We start from the raw sequence: 13,053 nt of genomic DNA on the forward strand, positions 1-13,053 counted from the left end.
CTCAGGAGACGCTGAAGGGCTGGGATCACTTGAGCCCAAGAGTTCTAAGCTGCAGTGAGCAATGACTGCACCACTGTACTTCAGCCTGGGCGACAGAGAGAGATCCTGTCTCAAAGGAAAAAAAAAAAGCTCTCCTAAAGTAGTCTATAAGTTTAATTTTAACATATGAAAAATAATTTTTCAAAGCAGAAATTGGGCTTAGAAATAAAACCACCACAGACATTTGAAATAAAACCACATAAGCAATGAAAGACGGTAATCAACATTTCGGCTAAAAGCAATGCTTAATATATAGGAACATTATTATATACTACACGGAAAGGCATAATTCCTTGTTTACAAGCAATGCTTGCAGATATGGAATGCTTTCTATAAATGGTTTCCTGAGAGCAGCAAATAAAGGAATAACATTATTTTTAGGTTCTAATCAAAACTAGCAGAAGCAAACTAAAAGCAAAGAAAACATAATAAGGAAAGCAAATTCCTTCCCTTGTCATTAAAAGGTTATCAATAACAAATATTAACTAAAAAGATGTTGGTCAAAATTTCAGTTGGTTTCTTTCCTTTTGAAGAGCTCAGGACTTGGCTCTGTCTTCCTAGAATGGTTAGAATTTGATCTGCCTAGTTAAGCAAATTAGAAAACTCAATCAGAAATCAGGTTTAACAATTACAATTATCATAGACTTAAGAGTTTTCAAAGCATAATAAAAAAATAAACAACCCAAAGAAAAAATGGACAAAAAACTTGAATAAACATTTTTCCAAAGAAGATATACAAATGGCCAATAAACACTTGAAAAGATAGATGCTTAACATCACTTGTCATTAGGAACTAATAATTACAATGAGATGCTGTTATAAAAAAACAAACAGAAACAAGTGTTGGTGAGGATGGGAAGCAACTAGAGTCCTTGGGCACTACTGGAAGGAATGTAAAATGATGCAACTGCTGTGGAAAACAGCATGTGCTTCCTCAAAAAATTAAACACAGAATTACCATATATGATCCAGCAATTCCACTTCTGATTAAAAGAAGGGAAAGCAGGGGACTCAAGAGATATCTGTACACCCAGTTCATGGCAGCATTATTCCCAATGTCCAAAAGGTAGAAGAAATTCAAGTGCCCACTGATGGATGAATTGATAAACAAAATGTGGTATATACATACAATGGACAATTATTCAATAACTTATTATTATTAAAAGGAAGAAAATTCTGACATACACTACAACAGTGGTTCCCAACCTTTTGGCACCAGGAAACAGTTTCGTGGAAGACAATTTTTCTATAGGAGGTGGGCTGGGGGGATGGTTTTGGGATGAAACTGTTCCACCTCAGATCATCAAGCAGTAGATTCTCATGAGGAGTGTGCAACCTAGATCCCTTGCATAAGTGGTTCACAATAGGGTTTGTGCTCCCATGAGAATTTAATGCCGCCATTGATCTGACAGGAGGTGGAGCTTGGGCGGTAATGCTCACTAGAGTGGTAATGCTCACTCGTCCCTGCTCACCTCCTGCTGTGCAATCTGGTTCCTAACAGGTTACAGACCGATACTAGTCCTTGGCCTGGGGGCTGGGGACCCCTGTAACATGGATGAACTTTGAAGACACTATGCTATGTGAAATAAGCCTGTCACAAAAGTGCAAGCATTATGATTCCTCGGATATGAATGATCAAATTCATAAGAGACAGACAGCAGAATGAGAGATGCCAGGGGCTGAGGGGAAGGAAAAATGCAGAGTTTAGTGTTTAAAACATACAGAGCTTTAACTGAGAAAGATCAAAAAAGTTCTGGAGATGGATGGTGGTGATGGGTGCATCACAACAACATGAATGTACTTAATGCCACAGAACTGTATGGTTAAAAATGGTTAAAATGGTAAATTTTATGTTATATTTTGCCACAATAAAAAAGTTCATTAAATGTCTTCACATTCCTTAGTAAAAAATATTATGTTTTGATGATCTGAACATTTTTTACTAAGATATTTTTAAATGTTCTACATAAAAGAGCAACATATTTAATGTTTTTGGCCTCATTTTCTTTAAATTAAGGAAAAATCAACCTCCTTTTATAAGAAGGCTCCCAATTCAAATTGAGATAGAAATTCAGAATTATATAGTTGGGAAGAGGAGTGGAAGAATATGGAAGAGATTACAAAACAAAGCAAAACAAAACACACAAAAAAAACCTTGTTTAGGTGTTTCTTCCTCTTTTTTAGTCTCCTCATCCTCTAAGCTGGGACTTTCCCGAGAAGAGTTGTCTTGTTGGCTAGAGTTTTTCAATAGTACAGGATCAATTTGTGCTTTCAGGAGCGCAAGAGTCTCAGCCAACTCGTTTCGATTTCTAAACAAGGAAAAAAATAAGACAGCATAAAAACCTTTTTCCTGTTCTAGAGAACTTTCTGAATAATACCGATAGAAATTAAAATAAAAAAAGAAAAATACATTAAGAACATCAAAAACACTGGTACAGCTAGCCCTAATTAACCCTGAATTTTAAAAGCACTAAGAAAAACACATTAAAATATACTGTTCTTCAGAGAAGAATATTAGATTTTCCTCTCTACTGATTGGAATGACAATGAATATCTCTTTGGTTGAAAAGAAAAGTAGGAACAAAATTACACAAAAATCAACGTTTGATAACTTTAAAAATAGTATGTAATCTCTAAGGAGATGAAATCAATGTAAAACTTGATTGCAAAAGTATTTTTTTGTTTTGTTCTTGATTCATTTGGAAATAATTCTTTTCTACCTTCAGAGATAACAGCATTTGACACTGCTACAAAATTAAGATCCAGAACTTTCTGATTACAGCAAAACATCAGTTCCAATAACACAATTTAAAAACATAAAAAATTTTGGTAGCTGATTTTATTTTGTTAATAATGGTTTATGACTGATTCCACAATACCAGAAAATTCCAAATAAATAAGAGTCTAACCTATAAATTCTACTTAAAAAAAAAAAAAGAGACATGGTCTCACTTCGTCATCCAGGCTAGAATGCAGTGACCTGATCATGGCTCACGGTAACCTCAAATTCCCAGGCTCAAGACCCTCCTACCTCAGCCTCCCAAGTAGCTAGGACTACAGTTGTATATCCCTGTATCTGGCAAATAAAATCCTATATTTTTACTAGCAAAAACAAAGGTGTGGTATGGTTAATTTAAATGCCACTTACAACTGAGAAAACTCACTTGGATATTTTTCTTGCTCAGACAAGCAAGAAATGCTGTCAGACAGTGCATAATGCTGAAGATAAAAAGCAGACCCTGGACTAAGAGTTGGGAAACTGAGTTCTAGATGTGCCACTAGGTTATTAATTAGCACCAAGATCCTCCCATCTGTGTTCTCAATGTGCGATGTAAATACGCCTGATTCAAAGTGAAAACTGTTAAGATGAAATGACTCGTTTTCTTATCTGTCATGTCACATATGGCTCCTACCCTCCTTTCCCTTTCCAATTCCATGCCAGCTAGGTTCTACTGCTTTAGAGTAGGAACTCTGCATTCCAAAGAGCCCCTGGACAAGTTGTATATCCTCATTAGGCCTCAGCTTTCTTATTTGTAAAATAAAAGAACGGATTCTCTTGAGTATTACTAAATTGGTCTTCTAAATAAAGCAGTAAAATTGCCACTGATAAAAATCAGAAATTAAAATGACAATCATTTATTATACACGAGAATGAAACATACATGTTCATACATATCATATGAGCATATATAATAACCAGTCTAGAATTTTAATTATCTAATATCAAAAGGTAAGATTAGATGTTTTCTCAAAGTCTTGTCTGGTCCTGCCTCCATTTTACAGGAAGGAAAATTAAGACTCAGAGACTTTATTTATTTTTGGCAAGGATCCAGTCCCCTAATTTCATTACAACCTGCTTCTAACTTAAGGATCTATGCTTTATTTACTACTCATATTCCATTGAGAATTCCATATGTTAAAAAAAGGAAAAAGAGGATTCCATATGCAACAAATGGCTCGATCTATTTATTTCTCAAAGTCATGGTGGGAACTGAAGAGTATACTGAAGTTATGCACCATACCAATTTTAAAAAGCTTCAAAACGTAAGAGAGCTAATATTGCTAGGAAAATCTATTTCAATTACTTCCACTACTTTTTTTTTTTTTTTTTTTTGAGATGGAGTTTCACTCTTGTCACCCAGGCTGGAGTGCAATGGCAGGATCTTGGCTCACTGCAACCTCCTCCTCCTGGGTTCAAGCGATTTTCCTGCCTCAGACTCCCGAGAAGCTGGGATTACAGGCACCCATCACCACGCCTGGCTAATTTCTTTTGTAATTTTAGTAGAGATGAGGTTTCACCATGTTGGTCAGGCTAGTCTCGAACTCCTGACCTCAAGTGATCTGCCTGCCTTGGCCTCCCAAACTGTTGGGATTACAAGCGTGAGCCACTGCACCCAGCCTACTTCCACTACTTTAAGCAAAAAGGGAATTTAGCATTAAAATTTATTAAAGAACAACTCCCTAAAAGGCTTTTAATCTGTTTAATGTGTTTAAACACAAGCCTAAGGTAGTCGTTACTATTATGAAAACAAAACTACCCATCTTTGGGTTTTTCCTATTTTGAACAATTTTAAAAATCCTAAATCTGAGTTAGTCAGAGGAAATTTTTATGAATTCCCTCAAATCACATCCAAATTTCTTAACACTATCTACAGAATATTTTAGACTATGGACCCTAACAACAATCCAGTTGTTTTGCTACCCCTCCCTCACTTGTTCTCTGTTCTCCATACCATTTCTTCTTTCAGGCATGTTAAATGAGATATATCCCTCCAAAATACCAGGCTTTCTTAGGATATTGGGTGACTGATTGCACTTCTGCTCTCTTAGCCTGGAATGTGTTCCCCATGGCTAATTCCAATTACTCTCTCAAAGACAAGTATAGAATGAAAAAACAAAATCTAGTATATCTACATATGGAAATACTACTCAGCCATAAAAAGGAATAAAGTTCTGATTTATATTACATGGATAAACTTTGTAAAGATTATTCTACTTGAAAGTGGCCACACATGGCTGGGCATGGTGGCTCACACCTGTAATCCCAGCACTTTGAAGGGCAAGGCAGGCGGATCACCCGAGGTCGGGAGATGGAGACCAGCCTGACCAACATGGAGAAACAGGAAAGGAAAGGAAAGGAAAGGAAAGGAAAGGAAAGGAAAGGAAAGGAAAGGAAAGGAAAGGAAAGGAAAGGAAAGGGGAAAGGAAAGGGGAAAGCAAAGAGGAAAGGGAAGAGGAAAGGGAAGGCAAAAAGGAAGAGGAAAGGGAAGGGAAGGAAAAAGGGAAGGGAAGGGAAGGGAGAAGGGAGACGGGAGAAGGGAAGGGAAGGAAAGGAAAGGGAAAGAAAGAAAGAGGCCACACACAGAAAGTCACTTATTATATAATTCTATGTATATAAAATGTTGAGAATAGGCAAATTATAGACACAGAAAGATTGGTGGTTGTTAAGGGCTAGGAAAAGGGAGAATGAAGAATAACTGCTAATGGGTACAGGGTTTTCTTTTTAGGGTGAGAAAAATATCCCAGTGTTAGATAGTGGTACCAGATGCATAACTTGTAAAAAAAAAAAACTGCTCAATTATATATATTTTACAAAAAAGAGATGGTGGCTTGGACAAGAATGTAGCTATGAAGGAGAACTGATCAAATTCTAGATACAATCATGCATGAAGAGCTGATTGGATTTGCTGTTAGGGTAGATGTGGAGTGAGAGAAAAAGCAGTTATGGATGTGCTCCAAGGTTTTGGGCCCTGGGGTTTACACTTGGTATAAAAGCACTCTCTGTAGTCCCACTCTGTTCCTGAAGAAGCACCTGATGGAATCTGGTATAAGGTCTCTATTTGCTAAATTTCTCTCATCATTAATAACCAAACACTAACACTTGGTTATTATATTTACATCTCTGCTTATCTTTTTCATTCCTAAAGAAATTCTATTGACACATTCCATAGGGTTGAGCCAATGAAAGGATGTAGCTGCTATTAACAGAGATGGGACGTTCAGATTAGGGTAGAAAGGTTCAGAGTTTAGTTTCGGGCAGACTGGTTACTGACTTTGACTTAACCAGATTCTAAACTGTTATATTTTCCTATATGTACCTTAAGTTAATCTAGACTTCAATGAAATGGAACACGTCATCCTAACCATTATTATTGTGAAATATGATTTCTCCCAGCCTAGGAGTTGTTCAGAGTTTGAATTAGTGGTAGGTGCTAAACATTTCAGAAGCAATGAAGGAAAAAAAAAAAAATAACAAAAATAAACAGACGCCCCTGAACCCCACCCCCACACACACACAAAAAAGTCAAGTATAGGCATTATCTTCTGCCAAGTATGAGCCAAGCATCTGGTTCTTCCACAGCACCCTTGATAATCTCCATCACAGACTTTGTGACTCTGTATTACGTAATATCTCCCTGTACCTTTCTCCCATAACAAAAACTCCTTAACAAATGGGACCAGGTCTTCACATCTACAGAGCATAAAACAGTATAAATATAACAAGTCTTTTGTAAATATTTTAAATATATGATTCCAGAGTTGAGAAACAATATTCCAACTTTTTGGTATAAATGCCAAATTATTCAGTAGGCAAAAAAAAAAAAAAAAAAAAAAAAAAAAAAAATTGTGGAGGCCAAGAAAACTGAAGAGGCATTAATTAGTAATATCAATAGCAGTACTATTAATCTAAGATGTTAACATTAGTGAATGAGCACTATGTTCCAAGCATTAATTATTCCAAGAGTTTTATATTAGTTCATATAATTCCAATATAACCCAATTAAATAGGTATTAAATTATTCCCATTTTATGACTGAGGAAACTGAGGACACATAGAGAGGTATAGTAATTTGCCTAAGGTAAGTTAGTACAATTTAGCAAGACTGAATTTTGAAGTCTGACTTTAGAGCCCTTCTTAATCACTGTGCTATATTAGCAGGTTTTATATATATATATATACGGTTTAGAAATGCATTCATACAGTTCGTAATTATGGGTACATGAAAACTGTATACTATTTCAAATTCAACTTTTTGAAAATGACTGTCAAACCATTATCAATTTTGAAAATATTTTTAACGAGGTATAATTCATACTGTAAAATAAACATATTTTAAGCACTCAGTTCATCAGTTCTGACAAATGCATACATTGTGTAATCTACACCATAATCAACATAAGGAATATCACTACTCCCACAAAAATTCCCTCCTGTCCTTTCCTACTCAATTCCTTTTCCCCACCAAAGCAAGAAGAAATCACAGTTTTGATTATGATAACCATAGATTATACAGTTTGGCTGTGTCTCCACCCAAATCTCATCTTGAATTGTAACTCCCACAATTCCCACGTTGTGGGAGGAACCCAGTGGGAGGTGATTGAATTATGGGGTGTGTCTTTCCTGTTCTGTTCTCATGATAGTGAATGAGTCTCACGAGATCTGATGGTTTTGAAAACAGGAGTTTCCTGCACAAGCTCTTTGCCTGCCGCCATTGATGTAAGACATGACTTGCTCCTCCTTGCCTTCTGCCATGATTTTGATGCCTCCCCAGCCATGTGGAACTGTGAGTCCAATTAACCTCTTTCTTTTGTAAATTGCCCAGTCTTGTCTTTATCAGCAGCATGAAAACGGACTAATATAGTAAATTGGTACCAGGAGTGGGGCGTTGCTGAAAAGGTACCTGAAAATGTGGAAGTAGCTTAAAAAAATGGGTAAAAGGCAGAGGTTGGAAGAGTTTGGAGGGCTCAGAAGAAGATATGAAAATGTGGGAAAGTATGGAACTTCCTAGAGACTTGTTGAATGGTTTTGACAAAAATGCTGACAGCAATATGAACAATAAGGTCCAGGCTGAGGTAGTCTCAGAAGGAGATGAGGAACTTGTTCCCCAACTGGAGTAAGGGTGAGTTTTGTTATGTTTTAGCAGAGACTGGTGGCCTTTTCCCCTGCCCTAGAGATTTGTGGAACTTTGAACATGAAGGAGATGATTTAGGGCATGTGGAGGAAGAAATTTCTAAGCAGCAAAGCATTTAAGAGGTGACCTGAGTGCTGTTAAAGTCATTCAGTTTTATAAGGGAAGCAGAGCATAAAAGTTTGGAAAATTTGCAGCCTGGCAATGTGACAGAAAAGAAAATCCCATTTTCTGAGGAGAAATTCAAGTTGGCTTCAGAAATTTGCATAAGAAACAAGAAGCCAAATGTTATCCCTGAGACAAATGTCTCCAGGCATGTCAGAGGTCTTCACGCATGTCAGAGGTCTTCACGGCATCCCCTCCTATCACAGGCCTGGAGGCCTAGGAGGAAAACATGGTTTCATGGATCAGGCCCAGGGTCCACGTGCTGTGTGCAGCCTAGGGACTTAGTGCCCTGCATCTCAGCCACTCCAGTCATGGCTGAAAGCTGCCAATGCAGAGCTCAGGCTGTGGCTTCAGAGGGTGCAAGTCCCAAGCTTTGGCAGCTTCCATGTGGTGTTGAACCTGTGAATGCACAGAAGAATTGGAGTTTGGGAACCTCTGCCTAGATTTCAGAAGATGTACGGAAACGCCTGGATGCCCAGGCAGAAGTTTCCTGCAGGGGTTGGGGGCCTTCATGGAGAACCTCTGCTAGGGCAGTGTGGAAGGGAAATGTGGGATCAGAGCCACACAGAGTCCCTACTGGGGCACCACCTAGTGGAGCTGTGAGAAGAGGACCACTGTCCTCTAGATCCCAGAATGGTAGATCCACTGATAGCTTGCACCGTGTGCTTGGAAAAGCTGCAGATACTCAAGGCCAGCCCGTGAAAACAGCCAGGAGGGAGGCTGTACAGGGGCGCAGCTGCCCAAGACCATGGGAACCCACCACTTGCATCAGCATGACCCAGATGTGAGACAGTCAAGAGAGATGATTTTGGGGCTTTAAGATATGAATGCCCTGCTGGATTTTGGACTTGCATGGGGCCTATAGCCCCTTTGTTTTGGCCAACTTATCTCATTTGGAATGGCTGTGTTTACCCAATGCCTGTACCCCCATTGTATCTAGGAAGCAATTAACTTGCTTTTGATTTTACAGTCTCACAGGAAGAAGGGACTTGCCTTGTCTCAGATGAGATGTTGGACTGTGGACTTTTGAGTTAATGCTGAAATGAGTCAATACTTTGGGGGACTGTTGGGAAGGCATGATTGGTTTTGAACTATGAGGACATGAGATTTAGGAGGGGCCGGGGCAGAAAAATATGGTTTGGCTCTGTCCCCACCCAACTCTCATCTTAAATTGTAACTGCCACAATTCCCACCTGCTGTGGGAGGAATCCGGTGGAAGGTGATTGAATTAAGGGTGCAGGTTCATTTCCTGTGAGTGAATGAGTCTCACGAGATCTGATGGTTTTAAAAACAGGAGTTCCCTGCACAAGCTCTTTCTTTGCCTGCCGCCATCAATGAAAGGCATGACTTGCTCCTTCTTGCCTTCTGCCATAATTCTGAGGCCTGCCCAGCCACATGGAACTGTAAGTCCAATTAAACCTCTTTCTTTTGCAAATTGCCCAGTCTTGGGTATGTCTTTATCAGCAGCATGAAAATGGACTAACACAACAGATTTTTAATTTTATTAATTCTAGAACTTATCACAAATGGAATCAAACAGTATGTGCTTCTTTCACATACAAGGAATTTTGAGACAAATCCATATAGTTTCATAGGTCATACCTTTTTATTGCTTAGTAATAATTCATTGTATGAGTAATGTTAAGAATAAAGATGCTATGAACATTCTTATAAAAGGCTTTTTGTAAACATGTTTTCATTTCTCTAATATAAATACCCAGAAATGAAATTTATAGGTTATGGGATAATAGTTTGTTAACATTTGAAGAAACTGCAAAACTGTTTCCCAAAGTGGTTGTATCATTTTACACATACAAGAAGGTGTTTCAGTTGGTTCATATCCTTGCTAACATTTGGTGCTGTAAGCCATTTTCGTTTTACTAATTCTAATGGAAGTAAGGTAATACCTCATTGTGGTTTTAATTGGAAATTCTACAATGAATAATGATGCTAAGCACTTTTTCATATGAATACTGGCTATATATATATTTTCTTTATGAAGTAACTGCTCAACAGTCTGCATATAACTTTGTCTTCCTTAGTATACTTGGTATAAAAGTACTTTCTGTAGTCCCACTAAGATCCTGAAGAAGCTTGTGATGGAATCTGGTCTATGGTCTTTATTTGCTAAAATTCTCTAATCATTAATAACCAAACACTACCACCTTGTTATGTTTACATCTTTGATTTTTTTTTTTTTTTTTTTGAGACACAGGGTCTCACTCTGTTGCCCAGGCTAGAGTGCAGTGGTACAATCACAGTTCACTGCAGCCTCAAGCTCCTGTGCTCAACCAATCCTCCCACCTCAGCCTCTCAAGTCACTGAGACTACAGGCAAGTGCCACCACACCTTGCTGATTTTTGTATTTTTTGTAAAGACAGGGTTTCATCATGTTGCCTAGGCAGGTCTCCAACTGCTGGGTTCAAGCAAACTGCTCACCTGGGCCTCCCAAAGTGCTGAGGTTATAGGTGTGAGCCATCATGCTGAGCTCATCTTTTTCATTCCTAAACAAATTCTATTAACACACCCCATGGAGTGAATAAAATCACTTATTACATCATATTTGATGTAAAAATTTTTTTTCTGTACTTTTATCTTCTTTCATTGAGGCCTAAAGATGAAATAATGCTTTTGTGGCAATTCTGTTTTAAACATTAACTGGAATAAGTAGGACACTGGCTGGAGCTTAAACATTTTTGCTATTGAAACCTGTTGTAATAATTGGTTGAGCCATATGAAATCACCATTTTTATAGGTCAAAATGTTCAAATGTTAACAATTTCATATGGTTTAATGAAACTTAACTACTTCTATTGTTTTGTAAATCACATACTAAATCTTGTTTCAACTTAAAGTATAATTCTTTATATGTAAGTTAATTGCTTCCTATCTATTCATCTAATATATATATTTATATTATTATTACATTTTTTGGGGGGGGTACCAAATTTCTTCATCTGAAGGAATGGTACAAATCAAAGAACTTAGGTGGATGTTTTGGTACAACTTATAGAAAAGGTAAAGGAAACCCCAACATGCATGCACTGCCTTGGTAACCAGGGAAGTCACCCCACGGCTATGGGGAAATTAGCCGAGGCTTAGCTTTCATTATCACTGTCTCCCAGGGTGTGCTTGTCAAAGAGATATTCTGCCAAGCCAGATACGAGTGCTCCCATCTTGTGCAAGTTGGTCACATGGTCATCCAATTCTTTGATGGCTTTCACCTGCTCATTCAGGTAATGTGTCTCAATGAAGTCACACAAATGGGGGTCATTTTTGTCAGTGGCCAATTTGTGCAGTTCCAGTAGTGACTGATTCACATTTTTTTCCAAATGTAATGCACACTCCATCACATTCAGCCCACTCTCCCAGTCATCACAGTCTGGTTTTTTGATATCCTGAAGGAAGATTTGGCCACCTCGTTGGTTCTGCAGCTTCATCAGTTTCTCAGCATGTTCCCTCTCCTCATGAGATTGGTGAAGAAAGTATTTGGCAAAGTTCTTCAAAGCCACATCGTCACGGTCAAAGTAGTAAGACATGGACAGGTAAACGTAGGAGGCACAGAGCTCCAGGTTGATCTGGCGGTTGGTGGCGGCCTCTGAGTCCTGGTGGTAGTTCTGGCGCACCTGCGAGGTGGACGTGGTCCTCATGGCGGCGACTAAGGAGAGGTGGCGGTGGCGGCGGTGGCTGCGTGGCGCTGGGGCAGCGGCGGGGGCCTTGGGGCGGTCTGAGGGTGCCGTGAAGAGGTGAGGGAGGGCTGGCTATGGGCGGCGGGCTGGGGTGGGGGACGAGCGCCAGGTTCCGTCCAAGCACTGTTGAAGCAGGAAACCCCGATGACTCTTGGCAAAGAACGTCTCTATATTTATATTATTAATTTTGCAACTAGCAGAAATGGAAGTTGCTATGTAACAGTACAAGTTTTAAGACTGTGGTGATGTTATGGTATGAAATTTTCAGTAGATCAACTATGTAAAATTATCCCTTTTTGGTGGGTTCTCATTTTTTAAAAAATTCCATTTGATTTTTAATTTGCAAAGTTCAGTTTATTTCTAAATTTATCAATTATTAAGAAGGCTGACTTATTAGCTTTAGAAAATGGAACCCTAAAGACTAGATAACTTTTGTTATATAATCCTCTTTTAAGAATTAGGTAGAAACACGTTTCCAACACTAGCTCATCACCAAGAAAATAATACTGTTACTTTAAAGAAATTGTTTTAAGAAATAACAAGAAGCTTTTAATTTACTAGTAAAAAATAATACTTACTAGCTAAGAAAAGCACCTAAATGCAACCTATTAAATGAAAAAGTCAAAGTCAAAATCTCATTTGCTTTACTTGTTCTTCCCTTATCACTTGATTTTCTTCTTTCTTCTTTTTTGAGATGGAGGCCGCTCTGTTGTCGCCAGGCTGGAGTGCAGTGGCGCAATCTTGGCTCACTGCAACCTCTGCCTACTGGGTTCAAGTGATTCCCCTGCCTCAGCCTCCCGAGTAGCTGGGACTACAGGCACACGCCACAATGCCAGCTAATTTTTGTATTTTTAGTAGAGACGGAGTTTCACCATGTTGGCCAGGATGGTCTCGATATCTTGACCTCATGATCCACCCGCCTTGGCCTCCCAAAGTGCTGGGATTACAGGTGTGAGCCACCGCACCCGGCCATCACTTGATTTTCTAAAGAAATCTCTTGCTAAAAAGATTACTGCCTCTTACAAAACTCCACTTCACATAAACTTGCACGTTTAATTGAAAAATGTTTGACAACATCTATCAGTCTTAAGACAATCACTCCCCTGCAATGTACAAGGAAAAACAAACGTTCTTGCTCCTGTCAAATTCAGTTCTGCTTCCCCATAATTTGAATCCAGTGATCCTGGCTCAGCCTTTGAGATATTCTTCTACAAATTAATCCTTTAAATGTTTGAAGATATTTATGTCTG

The 13,053-nt window shown here is 38.6% G+C and overlaps 2 protein-coding genes across 3 annotated transcripts in view; both read right to left on the reverse strand.

The window, feature by feature from the left end:
• The window catches only part of RSF1 (remodeling and spacing factor 1), a 160,422-nt gene that overhangs the window by 62,892 nt on the left and 84,477 nt on the right, over positions 1-13,053 (reverse strand). For both annotated transcript variants that reach the window (XM_031015963.3, XM_031015962.3), the window contains exon 5: positions 2,194-2,348. In XM_031015963.3, the coding sequence (XP_030871823.3) occupies positions 2,194-2,348 (155 nt within the window). The remainder of the gene's footprint in view (positions 1-2,193; positions 2,349-13,053) is intronic.
• Positions 11,038-11,822, reverse strand: LOC129525611 (ferritin heavy chain-like). The gene is made up of 2 exons (XM_063693411.1): positions 11,309-11,822; positions 11,038-11,190 (listed from the first exon to the last, which is right to left on the reverse strand). Exons 1-2 carry the CDS (start codon positions 11,762-11,764, stop codon positions 11,122-11,124), a joined length of 525 nt encoding a protein of 174 aa, XP_063549481.1. The 5' UTR covers positions 11,765-11,822; the 3' UTR covers positions 11,038-11,121.

Source organism: Gorilla gorilla, chromosome 9, assembly GCF_029281585.2.
Source record: "Gorilla gorilla gorilla isolate KB3781 chromosome 9, NHGRI_mGorGor1-v2.1_pri, whole genome shotgun sequence".
Lineage (NCBI taxonomy): Eukaryota > Metazoa > Chordata > Mammalia > Primates > Hominidae > Gorilla > Gorilla gorilla.